The 16,644-nt window shown below is 41.1% G+C and overlaps 1 protein-coding gene across 4 annotated transcripts in view; it reads right to left on the bottom strand.

Moving 5' to 3' along the window:
- Window positions 1-16,644, bottom strand: part of LOC141140472 (interferon-induced, double-stranded RNA-activated protein kinase-like) — a 391,078-nt gene that overhangs the window by 184,911 nt on the left and 189,523 nt on the right. For all 4 annotated transcript variants that reach the window (XM_073627695.1, XM_073627696.1, XM_073627698.1 and 1 more), the window contains exon 12: window positions 982-1,104. In XM_073627695.1, the coding sequence (XP_073483796.1) occupies window positions 982-1,104 (123 nt within the window). The remainder of the gene's footprint in view (window positions 1-981; window positions 1,105-16,644) is intronic.

The following is a 16,644-nucleotide window of genomic DNA, read 5'->3' as shown; positions in this document are numbered from 1 at the left end:
CACAACATTTGGGGGGGGGGCGAGGTTCTGTGTAATGTAAAGGAGTCCAGATTATTATCTTCATTTATTAGCAGGTGAATGCGGCCCTCCATGCATTCGCATACATCGAATCTGGCCCTTAATTGGAAAAAGGTTGCTGACCCCTGCCTTAAGAGCTTTATCCATTTGTAAGGACAGAATACTCAAATCTAGTTTACAATTGATAATGAAGATCTGCCAGCACAGGACAGATGGGGTTCATTTTGCTAAACTTTACTCCCAGTCCCCTCTTTAACAATACATAGAAGTGACAGCTATGTAGGATTTCAGGCATGTAAAAAGGCAAGCATCTGTTGTCACTAAGCCTATACAACTGAATGACAGGCTGAAAGTAGCCGGTGCTATCTGCATTTAAGCATGTATCTGCACATCCAGAGGTTAGTTCAGGTTAGGGACAGATGTCCAGCCCTGGACACAGAAAGACTGCATATAACTGCTGGATGAGTGGACACATGCTTACGGTGGCAGACAGCCCTTGCTCTTTTCAGTCTGTTATCCATTTGCACAGGATTAGTAGCTGCTAATGATCAGAACACCTGAGATCGTGGCAGCAGACAGTCTAACATACTTGCCACAGGAATCTTGCAGAAGAGCTCTTTTTGTCTGTATGAAAGAGGCCTAAGAGGTAGGTAGGGGGGTGTGTGTTCTCTGAAATGCTTTAGGACTTCACAAGGCTGTCACTAACATACTGAGTGATAAGCGGAACATTTTCACAGCATATTATATGGTTGCTTTGGGGGTAAAAAGATTCCCATTTCTGATTTTGCAGATTCCAGAATGATTTCATGTGCACCAATAGCATTTAAAGAGAGCAGGTTCCTCTTCCAATATAGTTTACCTTACAGGAAAACATTTTCCCATGTAAACTGGGCGATGTGCGCAAACATTTAAATGCTCAAATGCAATGACAAAAAATTTCCCTCATCAATCAGGTAAACTTACTCTGAGCGCCGCTTTACTTTTTTAACAGCATAGTCCTTTTGGTCCAATTTTTTTCTTGCTTTAAAAACTGTTCCATATCCACCAGAACTGAGTCTTATTATGTTGTCAAAATCCTGAAGAAATCTGAGGAGAAAAAAATAAAAAGTAATAAAAATGCATACATATGTATGAAACTAAAGAACAAAAATTAACTACATTTTTTGGTTGTAAACTGAAACCTAATGGTGCTTTCAATGCCTCCGATTTCTAGAAATACCCTCCCATTCTAGCAAAAATATGCTTTTCAAAAACTCATGTTTAAGCTGAACTCTGGGCTTTTTGCATAGTTACATAAGTCCAACTTGAATCAATGTAAGTATGCATATGCAATACCTGTGGGATCCTGTGGAAGCAGAGAATCACTGTAGCAGTCACCGCTTCAACAGTGATCACTGCTAAGTTTATTATAGTTTATTTTTTATCAATTAACAAAATGGAAAGTAAATAAACAGAAGAGGAATCCAAATTAAATCAATATTTGATGTGACGACCCTTTGCCTTCAAAACAGCATCAATTCTTCTAGCTACACTTGCACACATTTTGTGAAGGAACTCGGCAGAATCAATGGTGTCCTTAATGCAGAGAAATACAAGCAGATACCTATCCATCATGCCATATTATCAGGGAGGCCTGTGATTGGCACCAAATTTATTCTGCAAGCAGGACAACGACCCCAAACTGTCAATGTCATTAATAACTATCTTCAACATAAACAAGGGATCATGGAAATGATGGTTTGACCCCCACAGAGCCCTGATCTCAACATCGAGTCTGTCTGGGATTACATGAAGAGACAGAAGGATTTGAGGCAGCCTACATCCACAGCTTTGTGGTTAGTTCTCCATGATGTTTGGAACTACATACCTGCAGAATTCCTTGCGGGAATATTTATAGAAGCTTTGGAAATTACCACATTTTCCACATTTTCCACACTGGTGTTCAAATTCACATCTGGATAATGAACTTTGAGTTGTCTTGGGACAACAGTAGTTGATGTGTTATAGTGGGGACGGAAAGTATTCAGACCCATGCTCGAGCCCACAATGTCCCATTGTGCCTTCTCAAGGTGGACGCGGAAAAGGCCTTCGACCGCGTCGATTGGCATATTCTGCGTCTATCACTACAACAACTGGGTCTAGGCCAAAACATGCTCTCCAGAATAATGTCCCTCTATACTTCTACCTCTGCCAGGATTAGACTAAATGGATCTCTAGCTCCAAAATTCACTATTCGCAATGGAACACGACAGGGGTGCCCCTTGTCCCCCATTCTCTATGTTATTGTTATGGAACACCTAGCCATCGCCCTTAGAAACAACCCGGCTGTCCACGGTGTTAGTATAGGCCCCATACATTCTAAACTTGCCCTATTTGCAGATGACTTGCTCATATTTGTGACCCAACCGCAAGTCTCCTTACCCTCCATTATGCAGGAGTTTCAGGGATATGGAGATGTTAGTAACTTTAAAGTTAATCATAGTAAGTCAGAAATACTCAACATTTCACTCCCAGAAGCAGCTCTCCAACAACTCGCGTCTTCCTTTCCTTTTAAGACAAACTCCACATCTATTTGTTATTTAGGAATTCATATACCAACAGACGCTTCCCAACTATTCACCAGCAACTTTACCCCTCTACTTCTTAGAACACAAGCGGATCTGACCACCTACACATCTAAACAGCTCTCTTGGTTGGGTAGGGTGAATGTTTTAAAGATGGATGTCCTCCCTCGATTCCTCTATCTTTTTCAAACCATACCTATTCACATCCCCACCCCGTTTTTCAAAAAGCTTCGCCAGATTTTTTCTAAATTCATATGGCAAGGAAACCGCCCCAGGATAAAATATGACACAATGATTCTTTCGAAGGCCTGGGGGGGGGGGGTCCCAGATGCCTCTTCCTAACACAAGGCGGCGGTACTCACACGTATTGTGGATTGGTTTCACCACCCCTCCTCCAAACTCTGGGTTCAATTGGAGAAACACCTCAATGAGGCTGATCTTTGCGCCCTGCCGTGGATACCTACGGTTCAGCGTAGGGATGGTACCCTCTCTACTGCCCTTACTCGTCAGACTCTGCAGATATGGGACCGACTGCTATTAACAAGTAAACTGTCTAAACCCTGGGGCCCGATGACTCTTCTCTTTGGGACTCCGGCTTTCCCCCCGGCGGAGGTGGAGGAGAGATTTGGACCCTGGAATAGAGATAGTCATAGACGTCTGGCACAGGTATTACGCGCTGACCCATCTTTGAGACCAGACATACCTCCCCAGACGGGTCCAGGGCCCCCAATCAAGTGGTTACAAAGGAGTCAATTAATATCATACATACATACTTTTTCCCCCATTTCAGAAATCCTAGATGACCCGACAGACTTTGACGAGCTGCTCTTACAACCAGACCCGCCAACACATGTAGTATCACTACTATACTCCCTTCTATTAAACGTATCTGCCCCTGACCTCCCAACATACACGCAGAAATGGGAAATAGATCTACAGCACTCCATCTACCCTGCTGATTGGCAAAAAAGCTTTATCTTAACGCATAGGATCTCTTTGGAAACTAAGACTCAAGAAAAAGGGTTTAAGCTATTAACGAGATGGTACAGATGCCCGGTGACTATCCAACGATTTAACCCCTCTCTATCAGGTACTTGTTGGAGATGCCTGTCCTCTAGTGGGACAATGCTTCACATCTGGTGGGCATGCCCTCCAATTCGGAAATTTTGGCAAAAGATCTTTGATTTATACAGCAGGCTGATGGCGACCTCAATTAAGCCCACACCAGAGATAGCCCTACTATCTATGCTTCCGGGCCCACTCAAGCTGATTAAAAAAAAGACATACTGCGCCACTTTCTGGCCGCGGTCAGGACAGTGATCCCCAGACATTGGAGAACAATAGATGTATAAATAAAAATTTTTGTGCGCTAGCAATGATATAATTGGGAAAATGCTCGGAGACACAATTTATATATGAATCCCAGCAAAAATAATAAAACAATAACAGGTGCATGAAATCCTCTCTCAAGGATCAGAAAAAATATTTAAATATTCTGAAAACAAGATATAGATAATCACACATCCGAAGAGTACCTATAATCAGTCCATGAATAGGTTAAGCAAAATAAAGTGAAAAGAAAGAAAAAAGTCCATTTAGTGTATCTCATCACGAAATCAGGAAAAATAATAAGCTGTAAAAAACATTTCTGAATACACATTGATTGCAGAAAAGGAGTAAAGGATGTACCCTTACCCCAATCGTTGGACCTCCTCTATGGCAAGGTCGTATGGGCTTGCAGATATAACCCTCTGCGGGGACAGATGGAATGTTGATGTCCGGGTCCTGTCAGCGTGCACCACCGACTCCAATCTGGTCCGGCCGATCCAACTGCTCCAACATCAGAGGGGAGACCCCAAATGAAAAGATGCTGTATCGCTCACTGTCCTCCTCCCGCGGCGTCCCTTTGTCCTCTTCCCGGGGCGTCCCTCTGTCCCCGTAGAGGGTTATATCTGCAAGCCCATACGACCTTGCCATAGAGGAGGTCCAACGATTGGGGTAAGGGTACATCCTTTACTCCTTTTCTGCAATCAATGTGTATTCAGAAATGTTTTTTACAGCTTATTATTTTTCCTGATTTCGTGATGAGATACACTAAATGGACTTTTTTCTTTCTTTTCACTTTATTTTGCTTAACCTATTCATGGACTGATTATAGGTACTCTTCGGATGTGTGATTATCTATATCTTATTTTCAGAATATTTAAATATTTTTTCTGATCTTTGAGAGAGGATTTCATGCACCTGTTATTGTTTTATTATTTTTGCTGGGATTCATATATAAATTGTGTCTCCGAGCATTTTCCCAATTATATCATTGCTAGCGCACAAAAATGTATTTATATGTTTATTACTTCATGGATATTTGGAGTTTTTTTTGCAGCTGTATCTTTGTGAATTTAATTTTTGATTTATCACGTTTTGCTCATTAGCGCAAGTTTTTCCCACCATTTCTTAGAACAATAGATGTGCCTTCCTTGGGTGATTGGGCTGTCGAAGTGGATCGGATAAGAGATCTGGTGCGTCAGGGAAGGAGGAACAGTTCTCCATTACCTGGACCTCATGGTCGACGTTTCGATACTCCGATGACTTCCCCATATGGATCAGGGATGCCCCGTCCTTGCCCGCCGATTAGCCATGTTGGGGTGCTTCCCACTTTTGTCGTCATCCCTTATCTTTCTACATGCTCTCACTCCTACCTTTCTCTCTGCCTTCTTTTCTTTATGTACTGAACCAGTCACTCAAATATATAAACAAAGATTATATTTCCAGAATTGCTCAACAACTCGAATATCTATAATAAATGATTGAATGATCCTTACAGCGTTCCAGCCCGACGAGGAGGAACCCCCAGATAACACAAATACGCAAAATTACAAAGGTGAATATAGGTTGGTTCCCCCACACATGTTATTTTAATATCACATTAAAAGCCTCCATATACAATGTGATAATACAGTATTTTACAGGAAGCTGTATACCAAAGCATACATTTCTATGCATATATAGTAAAGGTTACCCTTATTGTTCTGTATATAATGTATACAATATTATACTGTACAGTAGTCTATATTTCTGTTATACCCTTTTATTGAAATAAACTAAGATTGAAAAGGAAAGTATTCAGACCCCGTTAAATATTTCACTCTTTGTTATATTGCAGCCATTTGCTAAAATCATTTAAGTTCATTTTTTTCCTCATTAATGTACACACAGCACATATTGACACAAAAACACAGAATTGTTGACATTTTTGCTGATTTATTAAAAAAGAAAAACTGAAATATCACATGGTCCTAAGTATTCAGACCCTTTGCTGTCACACTCATATTTAACTCAGGTGCTGCCCCATTTCTTCTGATCATCCTTGAGATGGTTCTACACCTTCATTTGAGTCCAGCTGTGTTTGATTATACTGATTGGACTTGATTAGGAAAGCCACACACCTGTCTATACAAGACCTTACAGCTCACAGTGCATGTCAGAGCAAATGAGAATCATGAGGTCAAAGGAACTGCCTGAAGAGCTCAGAGACAGAATTGTGGCAAGGCACAGATCTGGCCAAGGTTACAAAAAATTTTCTGCTGCACTTAAGGTTCCTAAGAGCACAGTGGCCTCCATAATCCTTTAAATGGAAGACGTTTGGGATGACCAGAATCCTTCCTAGAGCTGGCCGTCCGGCCAAACTGAGCTATCGATGGATAAGAGCCTTGGTGAGAGAGGTAAAGAAGAACCGAAAGATCACTGTGGCTGAGCTCCAGAGATGCAGTCGGGAGATGGGAGAAAGTTGTAGAAAGTCAACCATCACTGCAGCCCTCCACCAGTCGGGGCTTTATGGCAGAGTGGCCCGATGGAAGCCTCTCCTCAGTGCAAGACACATGAAAGCCCGCATGGAGTTTGCTAAAAAACACCTAAAAGGGCTCCAAGATGGTGAGAGATAAGATTCTCTGGTCTGATGAGACCAAGATAAAACTTTTTGGCCTTAATGCTAAGCGGTATGTGTGGAGAAAACCAGGCACTGCTCATCACGTGTCCAATACAGTCCCAACAGTGAAGCATGGTGGTGGCAGCATCATGCTGTGGGGTGTTTTTCAGCTGCAGGGACAGGACGACTGGTTGCAATCGAGGAAAAGATGAATGCGGCCAAGTACAGGGATATCCTGGACGAAAACCTTCTCTAGAGTGCTCAGGACCTCAGACTGGGCCGAAGGTTTACCTTCCAACAAGACAATGACCCTAAGCACACAGCTAAAATAACGAAGAAGTGGCTTCACAACAACTCTGTGAGTGTTCTTGAATGGCCCAGCCAGAGCCCTGACTTAAACCCAATTGAGCATCTCTGGAGAGACCTAAAAATGGCTGTCCACCAACGTTTACCATCCAAGCTGACAGAACTGGAGAGGATCTGCAAGGAGGAATGGCAGAGGATCCCCAAATCCAGGTGTGAAAAACTTGTTGCATCTTTCCCAAAAAGACTCATGGCTGTATAAGAACAAAAGGGTGCTTCTACTAAATACTGAGCAAAGGGTCTCAATACTTAGGACCATGTGATATTTCAGTTTTTCTTTTTTAATAAATCTGCAAATATGTCAACACTTCTGTGTTTTTCTGTCAATATGGAGTGGTGTGTGTACATTAATGAGGAAAAAAAATGAACTTGATTTGAAATGATTTTAGCAAATGGCTGCAATATAACAAAGAGTGAAACATTTAAGGGGGTCTGAATACTTTCCATCACCACTGTGTGTGTGTGTATATATATATATGTATATATATATATATATATATATATATATATATATATATATATATATATATATATTATATTATATTATATTATATTATATTATATATATATATATTATATTATATATATAATATAAATGTATGTTTTATTATATACATTTATGTTTGGTCATACAGTAAACACAAATCTGATTAACAAGGCATAACGTGAGTCCAGTAGATTAAACCTCAGTTCTAGGGGCGGGTTCTAGGTCCAAGCAAAGCTGCCTGCAGCACGGAGAGCAGAGGCGTGTTTACAGTAGATTCTAACGGCCTCAACAAATACCCAGAATCTCATTCCATACATTGAAGTTTCTGATTCCAGAGCGTCAATCCTGATTCTCCCAGCCTAGAGCTCGTTTCATCCTCTCGCTTCCCATCCTAAAGTGCATTTCCACGTTTGCAGTCAAATTTATGAAAACCTCACTAAGGTGTACGTTTATTAAAGAGAGAAAAATTATCTAATTTCACTTCTCAGTAGTTCTCAGAGAAAAATTATTTTATTATTATTAGTTCCTCTGAGAACACCTCAGATCGGTGTAGAAGGGGGGAGGGCTGCCTGTGATCTTGTGAGATACCTGTGTGATTACAGAGCAGCTGAGTTTAAATAGTGAAACCAAAAGTTAAAAAGACAGTGTAGTTACATGAAAAAAATAAGCACTGACTACTGGCGCTTTTTTTAACTCACAGATTTTCTTACACACATTTTGGCACACATTCTTTAAAATTAAATTCATTAAATGCATCTTTTTAATGCGCATTTTGTCATTTACCCACATTTTGCCATTTTTTAACATGCAGTATTTTTAACGCGCATCTAGCCGTGGGTTTTTTTATTGTGCATTTTGGTGCTTTTCTAAACACACGTTGGCACTTTAATGCACATTTTAGCACAGGTTATTTTAACATTTTGGTGTGCTTTGTAATGCACATTTTGGCACTTATGTGTATTTTGGCAAATAGCACATTTGCTAGATAGCTTTCAGGGGCCATTAACAATTCATGGCACCACAAGCATAGCATGCATTTTGCATGTGTTTACGGAATGCACACAAAAAAAACGCATATAAACAATGAGCCAAAATGCACATAAAAATGTACTAAAATGCATTTTAAAAAACACGCCAAAAAAGTGTGTTGATAAAAGCAGCAAAAAAGTGTGTTAAAAAATTGTACAAAAATACGCATAAAGTTGTCCCAAAAAGCCGAATTGAACAATTTTTGACCATCGCTATGTGTTTTTTCAATGCGTATTTTGGTACGTTGGTAGTGTATTTGTCAAATGACAAAATGTGCGGCAAAATGCATGTCTAACTGCATCCAAATTGTGCTAAAATTGTGTCAAAATACGCAATGTGCTTTTGGGTGCCATTCATTGTTAATGGCACCCAAAAGCACATTGCGTATTTTGACACAATTTTAGCACAATTTGGATATGCAGCAAGAATTGCGCAAATCTGCCAACAATCCTGCATTGCTCAGATGTGAATGGGTCCGAAAAGACAGTGTGTGTGTGTACATTATATATATTATATATATATATATATATATATATATATATATATATATATATATATATACACACACACATACACACACACACAAAAGTGAGTACACCCCTCACATTTTTGTAAATATTTGATTATATCTTTTAATGTGACAACACTGAAGAAATGACACTTTGCTACAATGTAAAGTAGTGAATGTACAGCTTGTATAACAGTAAAAATTTGCTGTCCCCGCAAAATAACACAACACACAGCCATTAATGTCTAAACCGCTGGCAACAAAAGTGAGTACACCCCTAAGTGAAAAAGTCCAAATTGGGCCCAATTTGGTGTTATCGCTCTCACTCTCTCATACTGGTCACTGAAAGTTCAACATGGCACCGCATAGCAAAGAACTCTCTGAGGATCTGAAAAAAAAAGAATTGTTACTCTACATAAAGATGGCCTAGACTATTTCTTCATGTCTACGGTTATGCTCTTTTCCCTAATATCCATACTTCTACTATGACCAAAAACAAGATGATCGCTCTGTCATTTATGGGGTGTTTTTGCTCATTTGATCCTCTTTGCATACTTTGGGTGACCATACGGACATCCAGGGTGTTCCTGACATTTAGGCCGGGCACCCGACTCACTGTGCAGATTGAGTGCACTTCGCTGTCCATCCTGGGATCTCTACATGTCTTTTGACAGGTGAGATTTCCCCTTCTATCCACCAGGGGGAGCCCTGTTTCAATTTTTCCGACCGAGCCTTAGGACCTGCGGGAATGGACGGGGTATGTGGAATGACGCGGCTCGCGCATGTGCAGCCATTAGGTTTTTAGACCGGATGGATAGTATATAAGGCCACTGTATGCAGCATTGAGACGCTGCGGGAACCAAGGGACACAAGCACGCCATTCTCTTCTAACCAGGTAACTTCTCAGCCAGCTAAAATTTTGAAAAATAGCTCCTTTTTACTCCTATAATGGAGTTCGTGATTTTTATGGTTTGTTGAGTTTATTATCCTTTCTTGCTGGCATTGTACTGCAAATTGTAACCTTCTTTCTAATTGTGTTTATCAGCCTTAGAGAGACTAAAGCATCTGGAAGTGTGTGGCCCTTGGTATTAAGCCAGCTACAGAACTTATTAAGTTTAAGTGGATCTTATTATAGCTTTTTGCCTTTTCATATCTGGAAGGATATGCCATCCTTCCTTCTGATATTTAAATGCATCCAATATATTTTTCTATCCTTTAGTTGGTCCTTGTCTGCCATCTATGGTCACCTGCAACGCATGTTTCCTCTGATGCAGCTAAACATCTAGCCATCTCGGCAGTTCTTGGATCTTTTGTGCTAGGAGATATAGGTAAGCAGTGGTACACTGGGAGAGGATACGCATATGCATAATAATAATATAGATGTAAATGTTTACATATCATATGAATTCTAAATTAACCTAATATGTATAATTGTTTGTGTTCTCCAATAGAAGGCTTTGTACCCTCTAAACCAGGGGTCTCAAATTAGTGGCCCTCCAGCTGTTGCAAAACTACAAGTTCCATGAGGCATTGCAAGGCTGAAAGTTACAAGCATGACTCCCACAGGCAGAGGCATAATGGGACTTGTAGTTTCGCAACAGCTGGAGGGCCACCAGTTTGAGACACCTGCTCTAAACGGACAGCATCCCCTGAGGAAGCCCAATACATGGGCGAAACATGTTGGGAAGTTCACCTTACAGTGCTGTGTTGATGAAATTGTGACCAACTGTACTAGCCATTTGTATATCTTTTTTAAAATAATTTTATTTTGCTCCTCAAAATAAAAGAATTTTTATACATTATATTTGATATTCTGACAATTTATTCTGCACCTATAAAGTCCCAATTTTCTCTTTTCTTCACTAGGCTATAAGAAGATTGCCAAGACCCTGAAACTGAGATGCAGCACGGTGGCCAAGATCATACAGCGGTTTAACAGGGCAGGTTCCACTCAGAACAGGCCTCGCCATGGTTGACCAAAGAAGTTGAGTCCATGTGCTCAGCGTCATATCTAGAGGTTGTCTTTGGGAAATAAGACATATGATTCTTATTATTGTCTAATAATATTAGACAATATTATTGTCTAAACTGCTGGCAACAAAAGTGAGTACACCCCTAAGTGAAAATGTCCACATTGGGCCCAAAGTGTCAATATTTTGTGTGGCCACCACTATTTTCCAGCACTGCCTTAACCCTCTCAGGCATAGAGTTCACCAGAGCATCTCAGGTTGCCACCGAAGTCCTCTTCCACTCCTCCATGATGACATCACGGAGCTGGTGGATGCTAGAGACTTTGCGCTCCTCCACCTTCCGCTTGAGGATGCCCCACAGATGCTGAATAGGGTTTACACGCTTGGCCAGTCCATCACCTTTACCCTCAGCTTCTTTAGCAAGGCAGTGGTCGTCTTGGAGGTGTGTTTGAGGTCGTTATATTGAAATACTGCTCTGCAGCCCAGTCTCCGAGGGGAGGGGATCATGCTCTGCTTCAGTATGTCACAGTACATGTTGGCATTCATGGTTCTCTCAATGAACTGTAGCTCCCCAGTGCCGGCAGACCATAACACTCACACCACCATGCTTGACTGTTGGCAAGACACACTTGTCTTTGTACTCCTCACCTGGTTGCCACCACACACGCTTGACACCATCTGAACCAAACACGTTTAACTTGGTCTTATCAGACCACAGGACATGGTTCCAGTAATACATGTCCTCAGTCTGCTTGTCTTCAGCAAACTGTTTATGGGCTTTCTTGTGCATCATCTTTAGAAGAGGCTTCCTTCTGGGATGACAGCCATGCAGGCCAATTTGATGCAGTGTGTGGCGTATGGTCTGAGCACTGAAAGGGTGACCCCCCCCAGCCCTTCAACCTCTGCAGCAATGCTGGCAGCACTCATACATCTATTTCCCAAAAACAACCTCTGGATATGACGCTGAGCACGTGCACGCAACTTCTTTGGTCGAATATGGCGAGGCCTGTTCTGATATGGACCTGTCCTGTTAAACTGCTCTTGGCCACCATGCTGCAGCTCAGTTTCAGGGTCTTGGCAATCTTCTTTATAGCCTAGGCCATCTTTATGTAGAGCAACAATTCTTTTTTTCAGATCCTCAAGAGAGTTCTTTGCCATGAGGTGCCATGTTGAAGTTCCAGTGACCAGTAATGCCCTGCACACACAATAGGATTTTCCGATGAAATGTGTGATAGGATCTTGTTGTCGGAAATTCCGACCGTGTGTAGGCTCCATCACACGTTTTCCATACGAATTTCCGACACACAAAGTTTGAGAGCTTGCTATAAAATTTTCCGACAAGAAAATCAGTTGTCGGAAATTCCGATCGTGTGTACACAAATCCGATGCACAAAGTGCCACGCATGCTCAGAATAAAAAGCTATTGGCTACTGCCCCATTTATAGTCCCGACGTACGCGTTTTAAGTCACCGAGTTCAGAACGATAGGATTTTTCGACAACTTTGTGTGACCGTGTGTATGCAAGACAAGTTTAAGCCAACATCCGTCGGAAAAAATCCATAGATTTTGTTGTCGGAATGCCCGATCAATGTCCGACTGTGTGTACAGGGCATAAGAGTGAGAGCGATAACACCAAAATTTAAAACACAACTGCTCCCCATTCACACATCAGACCTTGTAACACCGAGTCACATGACACTGGGGAGGGAAAATGGCTAATTGGGCCCAATTTGGACATTTTCACTTAGGGGTGTATTCACTTTTGTTGCCAGTGGTTTAGACATTAATGGCTGTGTTGAGTTATTTTGAGGGGAGAGCAAACTTACACTGTTATGCAAGCTGAACACTCACTACTTTACATTGTAGCAAAAAGTGTCGTTTCTTCAGCGTTGTTACATGAAAAGATATAATAAAATATTTACCACAAAATGTAGAGTGTACTCACTTTTGTGAGATACTGTACATACATGCATATACACACGTACAATGCTGTGAAAAAGTATTTGCCCCCTTTCTTATTTTTTTGCATATTTGTCACACTTAAATGACTCAGATCATCAAACAAATTGTATTAGTATACACAAAGATAACCCAAGTAAATACAAAATGAAGTTTTTAAATAATGGTTTCATTTATTAAGGCAAAAAAGCTGTCCAAACCTGCCTGGCTTTAAGTGAAAAAGTAATTGCCCCCTAAACCGAATAACTGGTTGTGCCACCCTTGGCGGCAACAACTGCAATCGCCTGTGATAACTGGCAACGATAACTTTCGCATTGCTGTTGAGCAATTTTGGCCCACTCTTCTTTGCAGAATTGTTTTAACTCAGCCACATTTGAGGGTTTTCTAGCATGAATGACCTGTGTGAGGTCATGATACAGCATCTCAATTGGATTTAAGTCCAGACTGACTAGGCGACTCCAAAACCTACATTTTGCTTTGTTTGAACCATTTGAAGGTGCAACTTGCTGTTGTGTTTCGGATCATTGTCCTGCTGTATAACCCAAGTGCACTTGAGCTTGAGGTCACGAACTAATGGCCAGAGATTCTCCTTTAGGATTTTTTGGTAGAGCACAGATTTCAGGGTTCCATTAATTATGGTAAGTCGTCCAGGTCCTGAAGCTGCAAAGCAGCCCCAGATCATCATGCTACCACCACCATGTCTGACTCTTGGTATTATGTTCTTGTTATAAAATGCTGTATTAGTTTTATGCCAGATGTAACAGGGCGCACGCCTTCCAAAAAGCAGAATTTTTGTCTCATTAGTCCACAGAATTTTTGCCTAAAAGTCTTGGGGATAATTAAGATGTTTTTTGGTAAATGTGAGATGAGCCTTTGTGTTCTTTTTGGTCAGCAGTGATCATTAGTCCACAGAATTTTTGCCTAAAAGTCTTGGGGATAATTAAGATGTTTTTTGGTAAATGTGAGATGAGCCTTTGTGTTCTTTTTGGTCAGCAGTGGCTTTGGAACTCTTCCATGGATGCCATTTTTGCCCAGTTTCTTTCTTATTGTTGATCTTACCTGAGGCAAGTGAGGCCTGCAGTTCTTTAGATGTTGTTCTGGGTTCTTTGATGACCTCCTGGATGAGTCATCATCATGCTCCTTGTGTAATTTTTGTAGGCCAGCCACTCCTGGGAAGGTTCACCAATGTTCCAAGTTATCTCCATTTGTGGATAATGGCTCTCCCCATGGTTCACTGGAGTTCCAAAGCCTTAGAAATGGCTTTGAAACCCTTCCTAGACCGATACATGTACATTGCTTTGTTTCTAATCTGATCATTTCAAAAAAACTATTAGATAAGCGCCTGAACGACCACAACATACAGGGATATATACAATGTAATACTGACATAAAATCACACACATAGGGTGGACTTGATGGATTTGCCTACTATGTACTTGATTTTTTTTTTTAGATTGTGACATGATGTGTGGCTTTTTGTTAGCGTGTTTCACTTTGTCAGACAGCCTCTATTTATGCGATTTCTTGATTCAACAGGTCTGGCAGTAATCAGGCCTGGGTGTGGCAAGTGAAATTTAACTCAGCTGCATGCATCATCCCAGTACCATTTTTTGGAGTGGGCGGCTCTTCAGGGATAACAACCGATGCCGCCAAAAGCCGCTGGGCTGTTATACTGGAGGAGCGAGAGGGGATGTCCCCCCTTCCGCCGCTCTTCCCAAGCCTCCCGTCACACTGGGAGACCGATACACGATCCGGCACTTTCACCGGCTAGAGTAAGACTAGAACTAAGCCAGAAACTACTTAGTTCCAGTCTTCTTTCTGTAAACACAGAAGCGACGTCACTTCCGATTTACTCGGCTGCCAATGGCACAGTTTAAAAAAAAAAAAAGAGACAGTATTCAGAATCGCCGTTTTTGGCGATATGAATACTTTGAAGTGCAAAGGAGGAATCGGGGGTCTTTTAGACCCCCGATCCCTCCATAAAGAGTACCTGTCACCACCTATTACTGTCACAAGGGATGTTTGCATTCCTTGTGACAGCAATAAAAGTGATCACATTTTTTTTAAAGCAAAATAAAAATAAATAAAATTAATAAGAAAAAAAACATTTTTAAAGTGCCCCCCTTCCCCGCGAGCTCAAGCAGCAAATAAAATGTACACGTAAGTCACGCCCGCATATATAAACAATGTTCAAATCATACATGTGAGGTATCGCCACAATCGTCAGAGCGAGAGCAATAATTCTAGCACTAGACCTCCTCTGTCACTCTAACCTGGTAACCGTTAATTTTTTTTTTTAAGTGCTGCCTATGGAGATTTTTAGGTACCGTAGTTTGTCGCCATTCCACGAGTGTGCGCAATTTCAAAGCATGACATGTTGGGTATCTATTTACTGGGCGTAACACCATCTTTTACATTATACAAAAAAATTGGGCTAACTTTACTTTAGTTTTTTTTTTAATTCACGAAAGTGTCTTTTTTCCTAAGAAAATGCATTTGAGAGACCACTGCGCAATTACAGTGTGACATAAAATATTGCAACAATCGCCATTTTATTCTTTAGATCCTCTGCTAAAATAAATTATATTATATATATATATTTTAATACATATAACGTTTGGGGGTTCTAAGTAATTTTCTAGGAAAAAATACGTATTTTAACTTGCAAGCAACAAATGTCAGAAATAGGCTTTTATTCATGAAGGGGTTAAAGAACAAAACGGAAATCTTTTAGGTGGAGGGAAGTATAAATTAAAAAAAATTATATGGTTGCACAAGTGTGCACACCATTAAACTGATACTTTGTTGTAGCACCTTTTGATTTTATTACAGCACTCAGTCTTTTTGGGTACGAGTCTATCAGCATGGCACATCTTGACTTGGCAATATTTGCCCACTCTACTTTGCAAAAATACTCCAAATCTGTCAGATTGCGAGGGCATCTCCTGGGCACAGCCCTCTTCAGATCACCCCGCAGATTCAGGTCTGGGCTCTGGCTGGGCCATTCCAAAACTTTGATCTTTTTCTGGTGAACCCATTCCTTTGCTGATTTGGATGTATGCTTTGGGTTGTTGCCATGCTGAAAGATGAAGTTTCTCTTCATGTTCAGCTTTCTAGCAGAAGCCTGAAGATTTTGTGCCAATATTGACTGGTATTTGGAATTGTTCATAATTCCCTCTACCTTGACTAAGGCCCCTGTTCCAGTTGAAGAAAAACATCCCCAAAGCATGATGCTGCCACCACCATGCTTCACTGTGGGTATGGTGTTCTTTTGGTGATGTGCAGTGCTGTTTTTGTGCCAAACATATCTTCTGGAATTATGGCCAAAAAGCTCAACCTTGGTTTCATCAGACCATAAAACACATTTTCCCACATGCTTTTGGGAGACTTCAGATGTGTGTTTGCAAAATTTAGTTGGGTTTGGATGTTTTTACATCGTAAGAAAAGGCTTCAGTCTTGCCACTCTACCCCATAGCCCAGACATATGAAGCATACAGGAGATTGTTGTTACATATACCACACAGCCAGTACTTGCCAGATATTCCTGCAGCTCCTTTAATGTTGCTGTAGGCCTCTTGGCAGCCTCCCTGACCAGTTTTCGTTTCGTCTTTTCATCAACTGTGGAGGGACGTCCAGTTCTTGGTAATGTCACGGTTGTGCCATATTTTCTCCACTTTATGATAACTGTCTTCACTGTGTTCCATGGTATATCTAATGCCTTGGAAATTCTTTTGTACCCTTCTCCTGACTGATACCTTTTAACCACGTCAATACAGGGCACTTATAACCCCTTCCTGTCCAGGCCAATTTTCAGCTTTCAG

Source organism: Aquarana catesbeiana, linkage group LG04 (genome assembly GCF_042186555.1).
Source record: "Aquarana catesbeiana isolate 2022-GZ linkage group LG04, ASM4218655v1, whole genome shotgun sequence".
Lineage (NCBI taxonomy): Eukaryota > Metazoa > Chordata > Amphibia > Anura > Ranidae > Aquarana > Aquarana catesbeiana.
The sequence above is the reverse complement of the archived record's forward strand: the minus strand, read 5'-3'. Positions and strand labels throughout refer to the sequence as shown.